The following is a 22,510-nucleotide window of genomic DNA, read 5'->3' as shown; positions in this document are numbered from 1 at the left end:
TAAATGGACATCCTCTAGTGATTATAGTCAAAGCAATGAAAGGAATAATCCATGATGACTCATGGTTTTAGATGTGTTGTTGCAGTAGTTTTTGGCAAAAAATGCCATATTCTATCTCAAAACCAGTAGGTGGCGCAATGACAAAATTCGTGCATGCAACCTCAGGTCATAAATGTGTTACATCTAGCTAGTTTTATGACTATACACTTCACTTTAGTTTAGTGAAGAAACAGTTGTATGACCATAGGGTGGCTTGATTTCAAAGGTTTTGTTCAATTATAAGGCCAACTACTGGTGCAACCATACAATTTTTTTTGTGTAGCCTCAGACTGTGGTCGTACATCAGCGTATCAAATATGGTGAAAAAATCTCTTTGCGTTACGAAGTTAAAACCATTTATGTGTAAAAACACAAAATTTAAAGGTAATTTTTCGTTTTTTGCAATTTTCGGCCATTTCTGATGAAAATTTTAATATAGTGCCAATAGAACTTTTTGTTCAGAAGGTAATACAATATTCTTCCTATGATGTTTTCGAGTCGATCGGAATTACGCTCGCGGAGATATTCGCGCGTGTTTTTTAAGTGCTGTTTTGCTGCGCAGGGCTAACCGTAAGGCGAAATCTGGCATGTTTGGTATCGTTGGACTCGGCGACTATTCAGGACTCCTAAAAATCAAGTCCCGTCAAAATACGTTGATCACAGCCAAAGTTATAGGTGTAAAAAACATCTGTCTGGCCACTAGGTGGCGCTGCGACGAAACTGTGCATGCACACTCAGTTCCTGACTGGCATCACAAGTACCAAGTGTCGTGTCAATAGGCCTAAGTTTGACGAAGATACAGCCTAAAATCTGTTTTTTTGCGCTCTATGTAAAATTTGTTAACGCGCTATACGACAACGGATTGGTTTATCGAAATTCTTTTGATAACTTTTTGCCATGAGGGTCTCTAGATGCTACATACCAAATTTCGCGACAATCGGGTAAAAACTCTAGGACGAGTTCGCAAAAGTAGGTTTTACGAATAATTCAAAATGGCGGAAAAATTTTCATGACGGAAAATGACGTCATAGGGTCCAATCGAATCGTCTTGAGCCAAGGAATCAGAGGAAACAAGAATTTCGTTTCTAGGACTTACGGATCAGAAGTTATAAGCAAAAACATAAGTTCAACTTTGGACTGTTGGTGGCGCTAGCGGGTTAGAGATAGAGACTCCAAATTTGCTGTGGGGACACATTGGACTGTCCTTTATCAATGTGCCAAATTTCATAACTTTCCTACGTACGGTTCTATGGGCTGCCATAGACCGCAATGGCGGAAGAAGAATAACTAATAATAATAATAATAATAATAATAATAATAATAATAAAAAGAAAACTAACGGATACAATAGGGGTCTTCGCCCATTCTGGGCTTGACCCCTAAATATAGCTGCAAGCAGCGATACCGGGGTCAAGCCAAACATGGCAAAAAATGATTCATACGTGATGACTGTCATGATTTAAGAACTAAGTTTGCATTAGTTTTATGAAAAAAAAGCAATTGTTTCGTATCTTGAGACCACTAGGTGGCACTGTGCCGAAAGAATAGATGGTGCCTCAGGTCATGACTGTGATGACACATACCAAATTTAGTGTAAATACAATAAAGCGATACGGAGATATAGCCTTAAATGACTTGACCACTAGGGGGCACTGACCAAAAAAAATTGTGACTCAGGTCTTGATTGTGATGACACCCACCAAATTTGGTGTAAATACAATAAAGAGATGCAGAGATATAGCCTTAAATGACTTGACCACTAGGGGGCACTGACCAAAAAATAAATTGTGACTCAGGTCTTGATTGTGATGACACCCACCAAATTTGGTGTAAATACGATAAAGAGATGCAGAGATATAGCTTAAAATCTCTTGACCACTAGGGGGCACCGAAAAGTTTACAAGTCCTCCCAGAACATGTTGCTGATGAACCATACCAAGTTTCATAACAATACGCAATTGCGTTTCTGAAATACTTGAACTTAAAGAAAAATTCAAAATGGCCGACACACAAAATGGCCGACCAAAAACCATTTGGTATCGTTTGACTCGGCATGCCTCATGACATCTAACAAGACCAGTCTCATAATTTTACATTCAAATTTGCAGTAGTTATAACCAAAAATAGACATTTTTTATATCTCGTGACCAGTAGGGGGCAGTGTGACGAAATGGTGCATGCACCCTCAAGTCATCACTGTTATGACATATACCAAGTCTCATATTAATACGCAAAAGTTTTGCGAAGATACAGGCTCAAACACATTTTGGCGTGCCCGCCCTCGCATTCTTTGATGCGTTATACGACAACGGATAGGTCTACCGAAAATCTTTTGATAACTTTTTGTCTAGAGTGTCTCTAGATGATGCATACCAAAAATCAAGTCAATCACACGAGCGCTCTAGGAGGAGTTCGAAAAAGTAGCTGTTCAATATAAATCAAAATGGCCGACAGGAAGTAGGTTTGACTCTGACATATTTGGTACAGTCGGACTCAGCATGAGCCAAGGAATCAATAGAGTGAAGTCTTATGTCATAGTGGCAATTTAATCAAATGATATAAAGATTTTAAAAATGTATTTTACATATCCTGACCACTAGGTGGCGCCGTCCTAAAGATTTATAGGTGCGCTCAGAACATGTCACTGATGAACCATGCCAAATTTCGTAGCGATACGCCAATCTGTTTGTGAAATACTGGACTTAATGAGAAAATTCAAAATGGCCGACACCCAAAATGGCCGACCGAAAACCGTTTGGTATCGTTTGACTCGGCATGCCTCAAGGAATCTAACAAGACCACCTTCATGATTTTAGACTCAAGTTTGAAGAAGTTATAAGCAAAAATAGGCATTTTTCGAATCTCGTGACCACTAGGTGGCGCTGCGACGAAACATTGCAGGCACCCTCAGGTCATGACTGTTATGACATATACCAAGTTTCGTGTCGATACAATAAAGTTTTGCGAAGATACGGCCTCACGTCCGTTTTGGCGTGCTCGCCGCCTTATATGTTTTCAATTTATACGAGAACGCATTGGTCTATCAAAAAGCTTTTGATAACTTTTTGTCTGGGGTGTCTCTAGATGCTACATACCAAAGGACATGCAAATCGGACGAACGCTCTAGGAGGAGTTCGAAAAAGTAGGTTTTACGGAAAATTCAAAATGGCGGAAAGATGTGCATGACACAAATGACATCAATGTGTGCAATTGAATCATCATGAGCCAAGGATTCAGAGGAAACAAGAATTTAGTGTCTAGGACTCACGGGTCAGAAGTTATGAGCATGAACATAAGTGGATTTTTGGACTGTTGGTGGCGCTAGAGGGTTTGAGTTAGACACACCAATGTTGCTATAGTAACTTCTAAGACTGTCCTCTACATGTGTGCCAAATTACATAACTTTCCTACGTACGGTTCTATGGGCTGCCATTGACTTCAATGGCGGAAGAACTAGGATGAATAATAATAAGAAAACTAACAATAACAATAGGTGTCTACGCCACTTCGTGGCTTGACCCCTAAATATAGCTGCAAGCAGCGATTACCGGGGTTCAAGCGATTTGGGACATTAAGACCTTTAAGGGCATGGCTGTGTAAATTTGCTGCATTGTACAAAATAAATGATGAAAAATAAGATACCAGACACACGTGTTCAAAGTAATCAGAAAAAAAGTGCTATTATTCAGTGAAATGTCTCCCTCTCTTCTCACGGAACATTGACAAATAGAACACTGAAGGAAATGTTTGTGGTTTGTGGACTCGGGTCACAAAATGTTAAAATAGGGTCAATGAGTCAAAAGAGCCGAACCCCATGTCTCTACGATGTTCTGATACAGAGATACAGCTCTTGCTAAATGGTTGCTAGGGTATTCTCATTCGTTTCTAGGGAGTGACTTGCAATCCATCAATGATTATACTCAAAGCCATGAAAGGAATATTCCATGATGACTCATGATTTTAAATGTAAGGTTACAGTATTTTTAAGTGAAAATAACAAATTACCACTAGGTGGCGCTATGACAAACTCGTGCATGGAATCTCAGGTCATGACTCTGTTACATCTAGCTAGTATCATGGCTGTACACTTTAGTTTATTGAAAAAACAGTTGTATGACCATTGGGTTTGCTCAATGTCATAGGTTTTGTTAAATTATGAGGCCAACTAGTGGTGCAGGCATACCATTTTTTTGAATTGCCTCAGCTTGTGCTCAGACATCAGCGTATCAAATCTGGTGAAAAAATATCATTTCGTTGCGGAGTTGTAACCATTTATGTGTAAAAAACACAATTTTTTTTGCAATTTTCGGCCATTTCTGATGGAAATTTTAACATAACCCCAATAGAACTTTTTGTTCAGAAGGTAATGCAATGTTCTTCCTATGGTCGTTTCAAGTCGATCGGAATAACCCTCGCGGAGTTATTCACGCATGTTTTTTAAGCGCTATTTTCCTGTGCAGAACCAACCGTAAAGCAAAACCTGGCATGCTTGGTATCGTTGGACTCGGCAACAATTCAGGACTCCAAGGAAAAAAGTCGGATGAAAATACGTTAAACTCAGCCTAAGTTATAAGCATTATTTGATTCGTCTGACCACTAGGTGGCGCTGTGACGAAACGATGCATGAAACCAAATCGAAAATAGCGAAAAAAGTTTCATGACGGAAATAAAATCGGAGATATACGTTTTGTTCGTCTTGACGCAAGGATTCCATTGATATAAGACACTTGACATTTGGCTAAGATTTGTGGAAGTTATGAGCATCAACGCGTTTGTTATCGCTATAGCGCCACCTATAGGCCAATCGGGTTGATACTCTATCAACCTCTCCCCAAATTGGGTCCTACCATTTGGCCAAGTTTGAAGTCTCTAGGCCTTACGGTTTGGTCTGCACGTTCCGAGGCAATTCAAAAAAAAGCTGAGGCAATTCAAAAAAATGGTATGCCTGCACCACTAGTTGGCCTCATAATTTAACAATCCGTTTTATGGCAGAAAAATAATAAATATCCTAACAAAAACAAACGGTAATATAGCTGCTAGCAGCGATTACCGGGGTTCAAGCCATTTAGATCACAAGACGTTTAAGGACATGGCCATATAGATATTCTGCATTGTATATTGTACACACACACGTTTATCTGAGAAAGGAGAAACAAGACTGTTAAAGAACAAGACTTAATATTGACATGGTTACACACTCATTTGTTATGTTTTTTTTTTATAAAAAACTAAAAATATATAATTCTTACTGCAAATGTCGTGTAAGTGCCTCCAAAATTATGTTCACGTTTCACAGCTTTCATAAAATGACATGAGTGTTAAAACTGATAACTCAGAACAATTGAAGTGGTAGTCTTTAACTAAATGTGATTTTAATATTATAACAGTAAAATCATGAAGTTAAAAGTGCAGTGTGTACATTTTAGCGGCGTCTAGTGGTGAGGTCACGAATTGCAACCAATGGCTTAGTCCACTGCTCACCCCTCGCTTTTGAAACACATAGAGAAGCTACGGTAGCCGCCACCAGACAAACATGTCATCGTCGGAGACAACTTAGTAAAAAAAATGTCCGTTAGGGGCTTCTGTAGAAAAATGGCGCCACAAAATGGTGACTTCCATGTAAGGGGACACTCGGTGTATGTAGATAAAAAGGTCTCGTTCTAAGGTAATAAACACATACCGGTTCATTATGAAAGGTCTTTATACACCCCTGATAATATAGTTTTTTATATCATTTTGCATTTCTGTAAAGAGATCCTTCTAAAATTTACACACTGCACCTTTAAATGTGAACAGATTTCTATTAATAGTAAACTTAGTTAAAGAGTAATCATCATCTGTGTTTTCTGTGAGTGCAAATGTCAGCCAGTGATTGATCCTCTTCTACCATCTAGTGGACATAACAGAAAATTGCACCTAAAAACCATAATAAGGAATTTGAGTATATTGCCTGATCTCAATAATACATTGTATGCTTTGTCATAAGCTTTAGGGGCCGTTCGTCAGAGCCGTTTTCAAAATGACTGTGTGATAGCTATACTTCTGCAAAGTTGTTTTTGTATTTGATATATATATATATTTATACAGTGTAGAGAAAATTGTACTGCACTGGCTTTACTGTTGTTGAGTGTAAGAACTGAAACAATTTAATAAAACATAACCAGATACTTTATCTGAATGGTGGATGATGTTATTAAATCGTGTCAATAACAAATATCATTTCATTTAGCAGATTCATGTTCATGTCCTTTAATCGAGTACCATGAAGGCTTTCTGTTTTAATTAGGTAAATAAAGTGAGGTATGCAAGTTATTAAACCGTATATATTTTTATGGACAAAAGGAACATATACACAAACATGCTCTGCACATTTTGTATGTTTCTCTCATCTGAAACAGTCATTTTAGTTCATAGAGATATATTCTGTAGGTCTTACTAAATGGTTGCTTGTTTAAATCTTTTAGACTATTTTTTTTATTAACAAACGTAATTGTTCTTATAGAACATATATATTCTTTGACATAAATATTATGTGCAAACATACAAGTATTTCAGATGACAGCCTCTGTCATATTATAGTAGGCCTAAACATAACAAATCCAGATGTGTTGTTTATATCAAATGGAGTTAAAAACAAATATGATGTCATTAAGCTAATGTCAGTCAGATTTGCTATTAAGCACTTATTTGTGTTCACACATGTGCTGTGCTAGAGTAAGTTTTCAGTAAATCATTTACATTTAAAACAACCAATTGTATCATTACATTACAATTTCATTGCAATAATTCTATAAACAATTATTAAAAACTTTATAAGACACATCATGACATGTTTATGTCATGGAAAATAGATTAGAATACTAAAGCTACTGATAACCAAATATATATTCTCTTTATGTATGATTATTAGTTATTATTTCTAATGTTGGCCTGTTCTTTAAGGATCCACATATTAACAGCAATCTTTTTCATACCTTTAGGATTTGAAGAATTCTAAGACAACATTTGAAGCTTTATAACTTTATTGGGTGGTTTCCCACAGGTTTAAATTGATGCATGACTAGCCATTAGTTATGTATTGACATTAAAAAGTCAATTCTAAGCAATCCAGTTGAGGAAGGAGGTTAAAATGTACTAGATTTTAAAAACTGTTTTTAAAAATAAGTGGATAAAAAGTAACTGAAGTTGGAAAGGTAGTATATGGAACATCATACTAGAAATGATTTTTAAGAAATTGGGTGGTTTGGAATTTTTTTTGCGATTCAATTTTGATATAAACAAGGTTCCCATAAAACTGTCAGGTTTCCATAAACAGGTTTGTTTATCTTGGATGCTCATATATAAACATAACTTTTCTCCACATAGATCTGTTATTTGGAATAACAAGAATATTCTATACAAAAACAAATCCTTATTTTATAGAAATTGGTATGATAATAATATAATATTAGTGAGGCAGTTATTTAAAGATGATGGTCACCTCTTTAATTATTGTGAAATTCCTCAATCACTATAAGATTCCAGTAACTGCTAAGGAATTTGCAGTTGTATTTGATGTCATACCTTGTGGACTTATTCAACTCTTTCAAGGTTATACATCTTATGATTGTAACTCCTTACATAATGCTCAGTTATGTATTAATGGAGTAAATATTCTAGAAAAAAAATGTAATAACTTTTTATAAGAACACTATGTAGAAATGAATATTTGCCTAGATGTAAACCATACTGGAACTCCTTATACACAGCAAAATCACCAGTGTTAATTTAACTCTGTGAGAGTTATTTTTAACACTTTTTTGGTGTATATATAATCCACACTGGCCATAGTAATATTAACACTTTTAAAAGTGTTAATGAATTAACACTGACTGCGAGTTCAATATTTAACTCCAACGGGTGTAAAATCACCAGTGTTAATTTAACTCTATGAGAGTCATTTTAACACTTTTTTGGTGTATATATAATCCACACTGGCCATAGTAATATTAACACTTTTAAAAGTGTTAATGAATTAACACTGACTGCGAGGTCAATATTTCACTCTTACGGGAGTTAATCAAAATATCTCAAAAAATTTAATCTAACTCCTTAGAGAATAAAACAACACTACCCTAGATTTAAATTAGCTTAATTTCAATCTAACAAACAAATAGTTCAGATAAAAGTTGTAATTGAAAACTCATTTAATTTAGTTTAAACATTAAAAAGGCAAATACATTGTCAAAACATACACTGCCTATAAAACAGTAAAATAGAAATGCATCAAGTAGAACAAGGTGTTCTAGTCTTACAATGGTTTAAAACTTACACTGCCTAAAAACCGGACCAAATGTACATATGTACTCAATGGTTTCAAGAAATAAACATCAAGTGGAACAATGTTTTTTAGTCTTACAATAGTTTAAACACTGCCTATAAAAACAGTATAATTAATAAAATAAAAAAATATGCACTTTTTTAAAACCAAGAGTGCAAAAAAATTGTTCAATCTTCTAACATTACAAAACTCTGTAAAGGCACAACATACACATTCACATCTGGTCCATATGCACTTTGAAGGTCATAGGGTTTGTAATGCTTAAGATCATCAGCTGGAACAACTGCATCAAATTCATTACCATCAACCACTCTGAATGCATTATAATGCTCACTGAACAACTCTGTAACAAGTTTGTCAACCAAAAAATACACTTTTTCACCCAACACAAGAATGTTTGTTATTTTACTAAAAAATGGAAGTTCATTTTTTATATTAGTGCATATAACCAGACCAGGTCTATATTCAGTGCCATCAAGTTTTACCCAACGGGTAGAGTAAATGTCAGCCTGCACTGTGACTTGTAAAGCTCTGGCTAAATCTTCACCATTTTCACAGTCATTAAGAGAGAAAAAGTTCATTGGTCCAAACTCTTTTCGCTGTAAACTCAGTGTTTCCCAGTGACTTCCTATTGCCATTTGATGTTTCCGTGCAAGGGACTTTGTGATGTTCTTAAAACTTTTCAGCATATTTTTGAAAAGTTTGTGCTTGGCCTCAAACCTCATACTCCAGAAGTGCAACAGAGGTCCTATTTTCCTTATGCATGAAGGATAATGCACCATAAAATGATGCTTGGGTATCAATTTTTTGTGAGGGTACACAGATTTAAAAAGTTGATGATGCTCAGAGATCAAATGCTTCAAAAAAACAGTCATGCCATAGGTAACAACAGGTGAAAAGACAATGTTTATAATTTGCAGTAAAATGAGCAACAAGTTCCAGTTTGGATTTCCGGGAGGCACAAGGTCACCAAAAATTAATGGTGTGTTTCTCACCAAACACAATGTCTGAATTGAATTCAATCCAATAGAATTTCCACCATGTTCCAAACTGACATTTGTTGGTCGATTTTTGCGCTCTGTGTATCCGAAGTCAAACGAATAAATCCTCAAAAGGAGATCATTTTTTGAGATCAAGTTTTCAGTCAGGTATCCAAATAAAAGTTTCATCTCATACTGAGCAACACCCTCCAATATATCGTGCATTATATCAAAAGAGTAATTGCTACACACGTGGAAATAGTGTAAAGTGTTCAAAGAGCAGTTCCTTTTAACTCCATATACTGAGTTCAACTGTGGATCTGACTGAATATCCCTGCAGTGCATTTGAAAGCTGACTTCATCACGAAACAACAACCTTGGGTCATCCTCACTGTAAACATCTTGGGCATCAGACTTCTCGGTTAAACATAAGCGACAATAGTAATTACTGTTAAAAGACTCTGTAAAACCAAGAATAGCATTCATACCCAAATTATCTCCAGAAATCTGACAAATTGAACCGTAAACCTTTTCAGATGAAATGGGCAAATCAATCCCCTCAACTTCAAGTATCTTAACATCATTGATCAAAGGTGCTAAAATTGCATCAAATCCATACTTTTTAACATCTTGGGAGTGAAAGAGAGAAACTAAGTGTATGTTTAGAACAGCAGAGTTGAACTTTGGTGGAAGATTTCTGAGGACAAAATATAAACAACCTATCTTGTGAATTCCATGCTTTGACCCCAGTGGATTGCTTGTCTCAAAATCATCATAATATAATTGGATTTTCAAAGAATTGTGTTGTGAAAACAATGGATGGCCCTTGCAGTAACTGCCATCACTAAAATCTTTATATACATCAGGAGTGGTTTGAAACTCCGTTTCAAAATGCTTACAAATATCTGTGTTACGAAACATAAACTTTAAGGTATCCAAAATAGGGATGTAAACAAAAGTCTCTTTAACCGGTACCTGGTCATAGGTCCCAGTTCTTTTGTTTCGTCTACTGTCATACCGAACACCAAGAACTATTTCCAACGGTTCAACAATTCCCCACCTTTCACTGAAGAACTTTGCTCGTTTAGCATCAGAATTAAAACTGGTAAATGGATTTTCAAAACACTGTGCTGACATTTCAGAGGAGTCTTCCGTAACAAAATTTTGCTTCATTAATGATTGTAACTCTGTGGTAAACTCTTCCAGGTCACATATAATTGATGAAACTGATGTATTAGAAGCACCACTTCCCTGTAGTTTTGCAACAATTGAGGCACACATGTCCTTCACATCCTTTTTAGAAGGAACTGGCCTACTTTCAAAACAAATAGCTTCTGGAAGAGATTCTTCATCTGATGGTCCAGTCTGAACTGCATCTGACTGACTTAAACAATCAGCATGAGGAACGTTTGCAAAAACTGAACGAGGAACATGAATATTGTCCAGATGTTTCCTAAAACCAGAGTACGTTGAAAACTGCTTTCGGCAACCGTGTTGAGCACAAACAAGTCTACACTTAGAGGTGGGATAGAATCCATGTTGAAACCTTAAATGTGAAATCAGTGAAGGAGTATCTGTATGCAATTCTTCACATCTAAAACACAGCAGCATTCTCTCTTAAATTTCAGTTTAGGTGTTATTCAGGAATTTGGCTCGCAGCTCTTTCACTCGTGGAGACTCTTTTGTTTTCCCAACATCTATGTTATAGACAGTGGTCTGCAGAAATGTGTAGAAGTTGTCGAGAGCATTGTCATAGGAAATGTTAAAAACATAGTGCACTTTGAAGAGCTCATCCAAAGCACCCAGAGAACTAGCTGTTTGACATGGTATAAGTTTACTATCCAGAGCAATGTAGTAGTTGTCAATCTCGTCTTGACTCCTCCCCACAGCTAGAAGATATGGTTGGTGACTTTGAACTTTCCCTAGATGCTCATCAATGCTGCAACATGACTACAAAGGAAAAACAAACAGTCTTAATCAAAATTTGCAAGGTGATGAGTTGACCTTGTTATGATAATAGAAAACTGATAAAAAGAAATCTAAAACATTGTGGGAGGGGGGCCCCGAGGACTAGAGTTGGGAACCACTACTCTATAAAAAAATAATAAAACTAACTATTGCAAATTGGGGTTGTGCCGAAAGACGATACATGAGAGATCTTGTAACGCATGCGGCATGGATTCCATCATGCACCTGAACTTGTAATACGCATCTTTGACCCAGAGTGTCTGGGCTTTAATGACAAGGATTAATGTCATCAGTTTTAAGAAGGTTGCGGTCATGACAGTGTTGCTCTTAAGAGTAAATCAGCTTCTTTTTTTGTCCACCAATCAAGTGGTTTGCCATAAATTAGTAAAAATTAACAAATAAATAAATAAACTATTGCCCAGCCTTACCAATACTATTGTGTATCGGCAATCTCACAGGCTGACGATAGGACGACCTCACATTGGGGCAACACTACTGCAAATAATGTAACTAAGGAATGTGACCATCTGTGCTATTTTTATCTGGGAAAAAAGATTACCAGCTACAAATAACTTTGCAACTACATGGCAACTTACTTTTACTCATTTGCAATTATATGTGAACTAACTGTCATTAGAATATAAGTAGACTGTAAGGGTTAGGGAAGAGGTTAGGGTTAGTGAAATAAGTTGACATGCACCTGCAAAGATACTTAGACAGTTGAATGTCTGTTGAGGGATCATCACAATAAAGTGTTAACAGATATTACGCAGACCATTTACTAATACTCTAAAGATTGGAAGTTGATTAGTAGTTGCAAAGTTACTTATAATTAGTAAAACGTCTAAAGTGGACTATCGAAATAAAGTGTTACCCCTTCAAAACTGGTCCTGTATCTAACTATTGTTTCAATATAAAAGACACTAATTTATCCACCAGGGTGGCACAGATAACTTCCTCGACTCACATTTAAATTATTGTTACATTTAATAATATAGTACAATAGAGTAGAATAATAGAAAGAGACATAAGAAGGTACCAGTGATGCAGCGATGTATCGGCCGCCGATATTTATCGGCCGATTTTTGATGAATTTGAAACCATCGGCATATCGGCAATAGCACGAGAAAGGCCGATACTGATTGTTTATTAATTAAATGCATAAAGAAATCCATTATATGTAAAAAATGTGTTAATGTTGTTAATAAAATAAATGCTGAATAGCAAAAACCACCTTTGAAGGTTGTCATGCTGTCTTTTTATATTTGTTTTAGCTTAATTTGTGCCTCTCTTAATATGTTGGTCAGTTGAATGTTAATTAGATCAAATCCATGTTCAGTAAAAATATTTTGATGCAGAAATAAACTAGCTAATAGACCAACTGTATAGTATTGTATACAAGTGTTTTATATCTGTATCGGCCAGAAGTTGTCTGTTTAAATCCGTATCGGCCCAAAAATCCTATCGGTGCATCCCTAGAAGGTACATAAGAAAAAATATGTTTAATACCTTATGAAACAGAACAAGTTTGTCAGCTGCATTGGTGGCACTTATTTTTGCAGCCATCTTCCGCCCAGCAGATGGTGGAAGAAGGTGAACAAGCAGCAGCAGCGTAGACAAATCACTGTCCCAGGCTGTGGTAAAAGAAAAAAGAAAAAACCTATAATCCATATTATGTGAAATGATTATGACAATAATTTGAAACTTATTTAAAATAAACCATTTTAGCACACCTGAATTGGCTTTTTCTGAGGATTTCTCAGCTGACAAAAGAAAACGCTGAACAGCAGGGGTCTGAGTCAAGTTTTTCGCTTCCTGGATAATTTTTGGCTTTAAGGTTCTGTCCCACTTTTCCATTAACTTTGAAGATGTGTCCAAATTGAAGAGAAGTTCAAAATCTTGATTCACCTTAAAGAATAGTCATTAGAATTAGACACCCATACATTAAAGCAGGGATGTCCAAAGTCGGTCCTGGAAGGCCAATGTCCAGCAAAGTTTAGCTTCAACCCTAAACAACAAACCTGAAGCACTTAATTAAGGTGTCACTAGGCAGACTACAAACTTCTAGACAGGTTTGTCAAGTCAAGTTGGACCTAAACTCTGCAGGACACCGGCCCTCCGGGACATACTTTAGATACCCCTGCATTAAAGCAACAGTTACTCAATTTAAATTTACTTACCAATCCTTTGGTATCTAAAAACCTTGGGAAGGTTTTTAAAACATCTGTTGCTGTATCTGCATTTTGAACAAGTTCCTGGCGATGACGAAATGTCTGTCTCATCTTCTCAAAAATAGTTGATTCAACTCCTGTATGAGCGAGAAGCGAAATGGCCTCCAAAGCAGCATCGCCATCAAGTTGTTGTTCTAAGCTAATGGCTCTCTTGACCTTTGGACCACCTTGTAGAGATGTAGGCTCAGTTTTTTCAGTGCGACGAGTGTTTCTAAGGACAGTCTTTAGACGCCAAGCAAGATATCCACTCCCACTTGCAGCATCGTAGAAGTGCTCCTATATGTATAAAAATAAGATTGTCAAAAATCAGAGTAGGTGAAATGAGTGAATGTTTCAGGTTTATTTTTATTTTGGTTAAAGTATAAGTTAGTGGGAGACTGCAAAGTAAATAATAATTTGACTTCAGTAATTATATTATTTTATATAACTCTGACCATGTTTGGCTAAGGAAAAGAATGCATATATACGTAGAATGTCATAAAGATAGGGCTGGGAGATATGGCAAAAAATTAAAGTCTCAATGAAATAAAAATGAAAAACTTTCATTTGTTTTGGAATATTGTGGTATTTTTTACAAATGATCTGTGAGCTTCATTATTTTATGAAAAATTCATGTGCCCTCATAATCTTTAATCAAAACCGCAAATCTCCTCCCCTCCTCAAAATGATCTCTCTTTACTTCTGGTCATATGGTATGGCAAGTGGGCGGGGTCCGGGAGAAGATTGCAGCAATTAGCAACACGACCCAACTTCAAATCATCTAATCAGATCCAACCAGTTCTCCGGTTTCACTCGAATATACATCACCACGGGGTAAATAAGACACTTGTTAATTCCATTTCATGTCGATTTTAAAATCTAGATTTTTTTCAGAACATTTGACCGATTTACAACGCTGATTTTCTATTTTTTCACTAGTTAACTTAATACATAACTACAACAATACTGCAGTAACTTTCTCATTCCACTAACATTCTTTTCACAAGGTGGTTAAAAAAAAAGTTCATCTGGTTAAAAAAAACTGAAGTTCTAATTCAAGTGCACTAAAGAGTGTTATCAACATAGTATAAATATAAAATAAATTCAAATAACTTTTATTAAATATCTATGCAGAAATTAGGCCTTGTTAAGTAACATGTTAAACGAAACTATTATTAACTATTATTTCTCTTTTAACCATTCATAACATTCTCCTATGATTTGTTTAAAATTTGATTCAATTTTTAATCAATAATTTTGTCAATAAATATAAAACTGACAGATTTGGATGGATAAACCGAAAAACCGCAATTCACATGCGCGCACAGAACGGTTCAATATTATATTGAGAATTGTGGCGCATATATATATATATATATATATAGGCAGCCAGCCTCGTCTCGCATGAGGTTAAAACAGCCTCGTCTCGCATGAGGTTAAAAAGCACATATGTGTGCTTGGCATCGAGGTGATCATGGCTAGTTTAACTTCTGCACGCTTCATTTTTCCCTCCAGCCGTATGCGTTTTGCGCAGGCACCGCACACAAGTGCATGATCTTGAATCAATTAATTGTTAACATCCCTGCTTTTTGACGAATAGAGCTTAGGGACACACAAAGGACAACGACAATCTCCATTACTTATCCCACATCGTACACAGAACAAAAGCGCATAAAATAATATAGCCTACTTGGTATTGAAGTTCCAAAATTTTGCCTGGGTGGCTGACATTTAATTTTCAATGAAGGAAAACCCTGCTGTGTAATCAGAATGTCAGCACTGTTTCACTTTGACTGTAAAGAATGTCCATTTAAAATCGATTTCCCGATTTAAATAAAATTGCATAAAAACGTCAATTCAAATTAATAAAAAAAGCCCAGCCCTACTTGAAGCTAAATAAGATATGGGGTAATTTCTTTTAAATCATTCATAAAAAATACAAATAATCAACTCACATATCCCTTCTTAGAAAATGGGTCTTTCAATGACGGAAACAAAGTCACTATTCCAAGGGCATATTGCTCTCTCTGCTGTACAGGTGGAATCCTCCTATAAAATCAATGTACATGCAAAACGCTGTCAATTTTAGCACTGGTGCTACAGAGGTTTTAAGTTTTGTTGCACAGACAAAATGTCATAACATATAAAAACGTAATCTCAAAAACCACATCCACAAGTACAGTGTTATCACACAAACAGGCAGGTAACTGAGAAAGGACTTTAACATTTCATTGCTTTGAATACAGGGGTTAAAGCAAAAAAAAGAAAACCTGAGCCTGAAAATTTTCCAGAGGCGGGGTGGACACATTGTTGAATTTTCAATGCTTCAATATGTTGATCAACATACAGCCGTTTATGTTCACTAAAGCCCGGGATACACTGCACGATTATTAGCTGTCCCAGACTAAAGTTTGCCATTGTGAAACAATCGTTGCGATTTCTGTGATCGTGGCTCTTCATCAGTGGTCCTATGTCTTACAGTGAGAGCGGTTCAAAGATGGACATTTTTCCGGTCTTGCATCCAAAGATAGCCTACGATAGTTTTCTGACACTGTCAGAAATTCGGCATGGTCACCGCACAGTGTGTTTGCTGCTACGACCTGCATGCTGGTATGTGTTTACCACGAGCACATGCTGGTGACGTCGCACTAACGTGTGACGCTGCCGCCGAAGCTTCCGTGTCATCATCGTACTGTCTACATGCCTGTCATACCAGAGTTTAAACGATCCATGTCGCACAGTGTGATAAGCTAATGATCTTATAGGAGGGCAAAAATCCTGCAGTGTATTCCGGGCTTTAAACAAGAAAGAAAACTTAAAGGAATAGTCTACTCATTTTCAATATTAAAATATGTTATTACCTTAACTAAGAAGAGTTGATACATCCCTCTATCATCTGTGTGCGTGCACGTAAGCGCTGGGGCGCGCTGCGACACTTCGATAGCATTTAGCTTAGCCCCATTCATTCAATGGTACCACTCAGAGATAAAGTTAGAAGTGACCAAACACATCAACGTTTTTCCTATTTAAGACGAGTAGTTATACGACCCAGTTTGGTGGTACAAAATAAAACGTAGCGCTTTTCTAAGCGGATTTAAAAGAGGAACTATATTGTATGGCGGAACAGCACTTTTGGGAGTACTTCGACTCGGCGCAGTAACACCCTCCCTCTCCCATTATGAGAGGGAGAAGGGGAGGGGATTTTTCAGGCGAGTTGAAGTACACCCAAAAGTGCTGTTCCGCCATACAATATAGTTCCTCTATTAAATCCGCTCAGAAAAGCGCTACGTTTTATTTTGTACCACCAAACTTGCTCGTATAACTACTCGTCTTAAATAGGAAAAACGTTGATGTGATTGGTCACTTCTAACTTTATCTCTGAGTGGTACCATTGAATGAATGGGGCTAAGCTAAATGCTATCGAAGTGTCACAGCGCGCTCCAACGCTTACGTGCACGCACACAGATGATAGAGGGATGTATCCACTCTTCTTAGTTAAGGTAATAACATATTTCAATATTGAAAATGAATAGACTATTCCTTTGAGTTTAGTGATCACGCCTGTGTTGACAGTTAGCTGTGTGAGCGCTTTGTGAGCTTGGTCCATTTTACTTTTGCTGCATAGATAACCAAAATATTATCCAAATGCTGTTTAATTAGTATAGCAGCAATACTAATTGAACAATTACAGGTAACATGATTACAATAGAAAATCTAACAAACACATAAAACACTGATTAATTATTACATTACAAAAGTAACCTTAATATAGAAGGCTAATATATATATTAGTATTGATAACTGCCTTACCAGTATCCTATAACTACTAAATAGGCAATGTTTTAAAAAATACAACATAAACATAACATCAGCATTGTCCCAACTCAACATCGACTACAAGCATGTTTGTCGGATGTCCCTTAAGGGCTGCGTTTACACTTGGCATTAACATGCGACCTGTATCTGGATGTTGTCCACACACACATGGAAAAGACAAGTGTAAACGAGTTTGTGATCAGAATGTTATCCGATCTGCGTGCCCTGATAAAGAGGTAGTCGAGGACGCTTTGTGATCGGATCTCAGTGTAATGTAAACGCAATTCAGCCATCATATCTGCATTTACAGGTCAAGGTCACAAAAAACCCCGCCCCATCATCTCCTCTCACTTACAGAACAAAAAAGACATTAGGTCATGAAGCGCAGGTGAGAGACACACATATTCATATTGGGGAGCAATGCTAGCTAAGCTTGAAAGTATCTTGAAATAAATCGATATACAAGAGCATTTTAACACTGCTGATTGCATTTTTAAGTTATTCAGGTAAATGTTTAATATGTTCCAAGTATTCATGTAGTGATTTAATATTTCATGTCAGAATTTAATGGATCGTTATAATGTTTGAGTTTCCATGGCGACATATCAAGGTCATTGCGTGAATGTTGCGCTTCTTTTTGGTCAGTCGTCTGTTTCGCTCTCATTTAACACATTTTAAGTAGGGCTGTGTATCGCCAACAATTCCCCAATACGATACGTATCCCGATACAAGGGTCCCGATACGATGCGCATCACGATACAAGACTATTTTTAATTACATTTTTGATCAGAATTTAGTAACATTATTATTATTATTATTATTATTTTTATTATTATTTGTTTATTGTACATTGAATAAGCAGTGTTGACTTGTAACAGTTGTGTTTTTGCCATTCATTTATTAGCTATTAGAAATATTTAAAATCCCAGAGTTAGTACTTAACTTATGTTTTTTTAAAAGCAGTTTTACAAAGATGGTGCCTTACTCTTGCCTCTCATTATTCTACATCTATGAATATATCTATAAACATGCAGTCAGACTTAATACTTTTTAATAGAAATCAGATTATTAATGTGACAGTTATAGTTTGAAGTAGCTCTGTATCTCTTCTCTAGACGTACACTTTTCACATGCAAATCTTTGTCGTGTTTCTTCTCAAATGCGTTAGTACTGTTTTATAAGAGCATGGCTAATAAAGCCCTTTGCAGTAGTATAGGCTAAGATATCTGCGCTTTCATACTGAACTCATTGACTTTAATGCGCGCGCGCGGCTCACTATGCAGACACGTGCGCCAGCGAGACAGACACGCAAAGTGAAAGTATACCCCGCCACCTTTAACTATACATACTCCGCGGGACACATGCGTCCTTTCCATATGGATCACGGATCAACAGCAATTCGTCACGTTACTTTCAAAAGTATGTCCGAATCGATACGGAAGGTGCTGTATCGATGCGTGCATCGTCAGGCGTCCATGACGATGTATCGTCGTATCAATATTTTGAACACAGCACTAATTTTAAGTTACTTGAAAACACATACAAACCATAATAACATTAACCAAATACATTTATTCACTGTTGTGAATAATGTGTTTGTAAATTACATTACTTTACTTCTTGACAGCTATTCATCCAGCGCGTCTCCCCACACGGGATCCGATCACACACACACACACACACACACACACACACACACACACACACACACGTGCACACACGCGCACACACGCGCACACACGCGCACACACAGACATCCAGATACAGAAGCCACTTTGATGTTGACAAATGTAAACGTCCCGTGTCCTGATATCCCGATGATCCGATCTGCGTGAGCAGATCACCGAGATCGCATGTTAACGCAAAGTGTAAACCCAGCCTAGCAGGATGCACACATATACTATTAAACACTCTTTGACAAACAGGTCAGTGTCTCCATCAATAATGAACACATTTGTCATGACACTTCTTGTGTTTTTGGCACTTACGCCATGTTTAAGCAAGGTCTCGCGCATAAAATGTGTGGATTTCGCCACCAACTTGGGCAACCTCTGTTTCACAGGATTTACAGTAAACGCAGTACATTGAGCCATTTTCATAGCGGAGCCAATCTCTCCGAAAGGTTTAACGTTAAGCCTTTTTCCGGTGGTGGTGGAGGTGCATTTGAATCCGGATCGTTGCTATCAATTACAGTAGTAACATTGGCTGTAGTCTGCTCGTTCTCATCATACTCGCGGTTTGGCTTTTCACATTTTCGTGATTTGTTTGCGCACCAACGTAGCACGCCGAAAAGGAATGATTGACGCTCATGTTAGCCAATCTGCGGTCTTCATTAAACGCAAGAACCAATCAAATTTCACCATTAAGTTATGCAACGTTGGAGAAAACACTAAACCTGGGACAGCACACAGCATACACAATTGTGCGGCTGCCCATTTTGTTGTGGTGCGACTCAATTTAAATCAAAGCTTGATTTAAATTAATTCACATCACAACAAAATGGGCAGTCGCACAAATGCTCCCAAATATATTTTAAGGTTGCACAGATTAAATTTCGGTCACATATGCAACCAAAATAGTTGCAATTTCGAGCCCTGCTATGGGGCATATTGCGCAACAATACATCACAAAACAGAACAACAATTACATACACCTAAACATGGAAATGTGACTTACCCATGTTTCTCGGTCATATGTCCCACCAATATGTTGACAAGAGCTCTTCTCATCTCATTTGACAAGGTGTTGGTGGCCTTGTACTCTTCAAGAATGTCATCTCCTTTAGATTTTTCTTTTATGGCAGTAAGAACCATCTAGGTAAAAAAACAGTAAAAGAAAGTTGTTTAAAACAATGTTATCTAGCCTACAAAAATTGTGCTGTCAGTTACTCCAATATTTGCTGTCAGTGCATGGGCCAACCCTTACAGAATAGTCACATGGATTTCACATGTGCAAATTCAGATGTGAAATGTGTGTTTTGGGAACATTTTAATGTGAATCCCATGTGAAATCAGTGGATCACATGTAAAAAAAATTGTCACCACATTATGCACATGCGTTTCACATGGAATTCATACAAACCTGTTCCAAACACACACATCCACATGTGTTTTTCACATGTGAAATTGATGTGGTTTTTCTGTAAGGTAATTATCAATTTCAGGTTCTGTGCTATTTTATGTTTATGCATAATTTGTTGTTTGCTCATCCAAGTTTAACTTTTTTTGTATTAGTTAGAGAATGTTGCTTGTTATGCTAAACAGTTAAGGTTCTGCAACACACTTTGCTGTCCCAACAGCTACAGACTAGGGATGTCAAATTATACAATTACCCATATTCGATTATCATTTAAATTAACGATGAATCAATCGAATAATCTTTAACAGTAATGGTGCAATAAGCCATTACAGCAGTGGCATATAGCCAATGACATAAAAGTGTGCGTAAAAATGCCAGCTTCCTCACGCGAATTAAAAGATTTTATTTTGTCTAAATAACATGCTAGTGGGATTGTAAAATGAGTCAATGTAGTTGGTGTTTTGATAAAACAGTAATGATGATCAATGATATATGTTGCGGGCGTTCAGAGTGTAACGACAGTCAGTTACAGTTTACATTTAACAGTTTCTTGCCAGAATTTAAGTTTTACATTTTAATCTGTTTATTGAAAACGGCTTCTGGTCTCCTTCCCTGTGTATTGCAGCGTTGCTATGCTAATCTTGCAGGCTTCCCTGAAGAGGGTCTTTGCTTTCAGTATCCTAACTGTGTTTAGATTTTTGGCATCGGACCCTCTCAGATCCACTGCGGATGCCATTTCGTTGCTTTAGCAGCCAGCCTCGAGGATAAAAAGCCCAAGCGTGTGTTTGGCATCGAGCATCGTTGTGATCTTTGCAAGTTTAACTTCTTCGCACTTGTATAATTTTTCACCAGCTGTGTATGTGCTTTGCGCAGGTCACACGTGCTTGCTTTATCTACAATCGTTAAGTTTTATTGATTTAATTCTTACCGACAATTAATCAAAGATCGCTTAATTGTTAACATCCCTACTACAGACATATCAAACAAAGCCCACAACATGAGGATAATATTAATCTAGCTTAAAAATACTGTAGATGTATCATAGCTCTGGCTGCATTATTCAACACCTCTTACAATCATTTATTTTAACCGTGTTATTTTAATTCTTGCAAATTGTGGAAATGAAACAAGAAACCAACATAAGCAAACATGCAATTTATGTCACCTCCTTAGCTGATGTTGCCCTAAATTCATCACTCTGCTCTGACATTTTGGATTTCTTGGTACATCTTCCAGAGGGCACATGAAGTTCACTAGATGAAGGACTTGTAATTGACTGCGTATCTGTGCAGGAGCTGGCTGCTTCCTCTGACACACAAACTAAAATAAAATGTAATTATAAGAACAAATAAAGATTCTCATTTTATAATTGTAAATATTAAAATACCTTTACTAAGGTCTTCAATGATTAACGTTGATTTTGGGTCTGCTTCAAGCAACTCTCCTAAAAGGTCTTGTTCAATCTCGGTGTGGGATTCATCATATATCCGCAAGTCTGCTCCAGTGTGCATTTCAAATCTGCTTTGCACTGCAGACCAAAAAAGCATTCCAAGTATAAGAATCAAAACCTCTTTTTATATGAGCTAAAAACTTTTAATCACTTGCCTTCAGTTATAAAATCAGTGAAAGTGAATCCATCGTTCAGCTTGATGAATTTCTTAGAGCCTTGGAACTGCACTTTTACAAACATGACGTTAACCTAAAAAAACACATTGTGGTGACAGCTGTACTTAGAAGGTAATTGCAAACACCATAAAAAAACAGCGAGATAAAGAAATATAGAATGCAAGTCAGATTAAAGAAAAAGAGATATAGCAGGCTTTACTGAAGCAAACACATGTGCGCTGTCAGTCTTCCCAGACAGCGCACATGTGTTCTTTAATCTGACTTTCTGTCGTCCCATCTCTAGCGCACACGGTAACTGCACATGCAGGGTTAACAACGGCTTTAGATTTTTTCATATACAGTATTTCTTTAATATTTACCTTAGGCACAGGGAATACATTATTAGGCAACAACGGCTTTAGATGAGATGCGCAAGAAATTAGTCCTACAAACACGACAGATACCTTATAAATGTATCGAGTTAAAACATTTAA

General features: G+C 36.8%; 2 protein-coding genes across 3 annotated transcripts in view; both read right to left on the bottom strand.

Moving 5' to 3' along the window:
- The window catches only part of aldh3a1 (aldehyde dehydrogenase 3 family, member A1), a 54,656-nt gene that overhangs the window by 5,520 nt on the left and 26,626 nt on the right, over nt 1-22,510 (bottom strand). The window lies entirely within an intron of this gene.
- LOC135771172 (uncharacterized) lies at nt 8,208-21,939 on the bottom strand. Its single transcript, XM_065281289.2, has 8 exons — nt 21,799-21,939; nt 21,577-21,731; nt 20,010-20,146; nt 15,473-15,566; nt 13,488-13,814; nt 13,041-13,215; nt 12,817-12,941; nt 8,208-11,289 (listed from the first exon to the last, which is right to left on the bottom strand). The coding sequence occupies exons 1-8, from the start codon at nt 21,920-21,922 to the stop codon at nt 10,969-10,971; spliced, it is 1,458 nt and encodes a 485-aa protein (XP_065137361.2). The 5' UTR covers nt 21,923-21,939; the 3' UTR covers nt 8,208-10,968.

This window comes from Paramisgurnus dabryanus, chromosome 8 (genome assembly GCF_030506205.2).
Source record: "Paramisgurnus dabryanus chromosome 8, PD_genome_1.1, whole genome shotgun sequence".
Lineage (NCBI taxonomy): Eukaryota > Metazoa > Chordata > Actinopteri > Cypriniformes > Cobitidae > Paramisgurnus > Paramisgurnus dabryanus.
The sequence above is the reverse complement of the archived record's forward strand: the minus strand, read 5'-3'. Positions and strand labels throughout refer to the sequence as shown.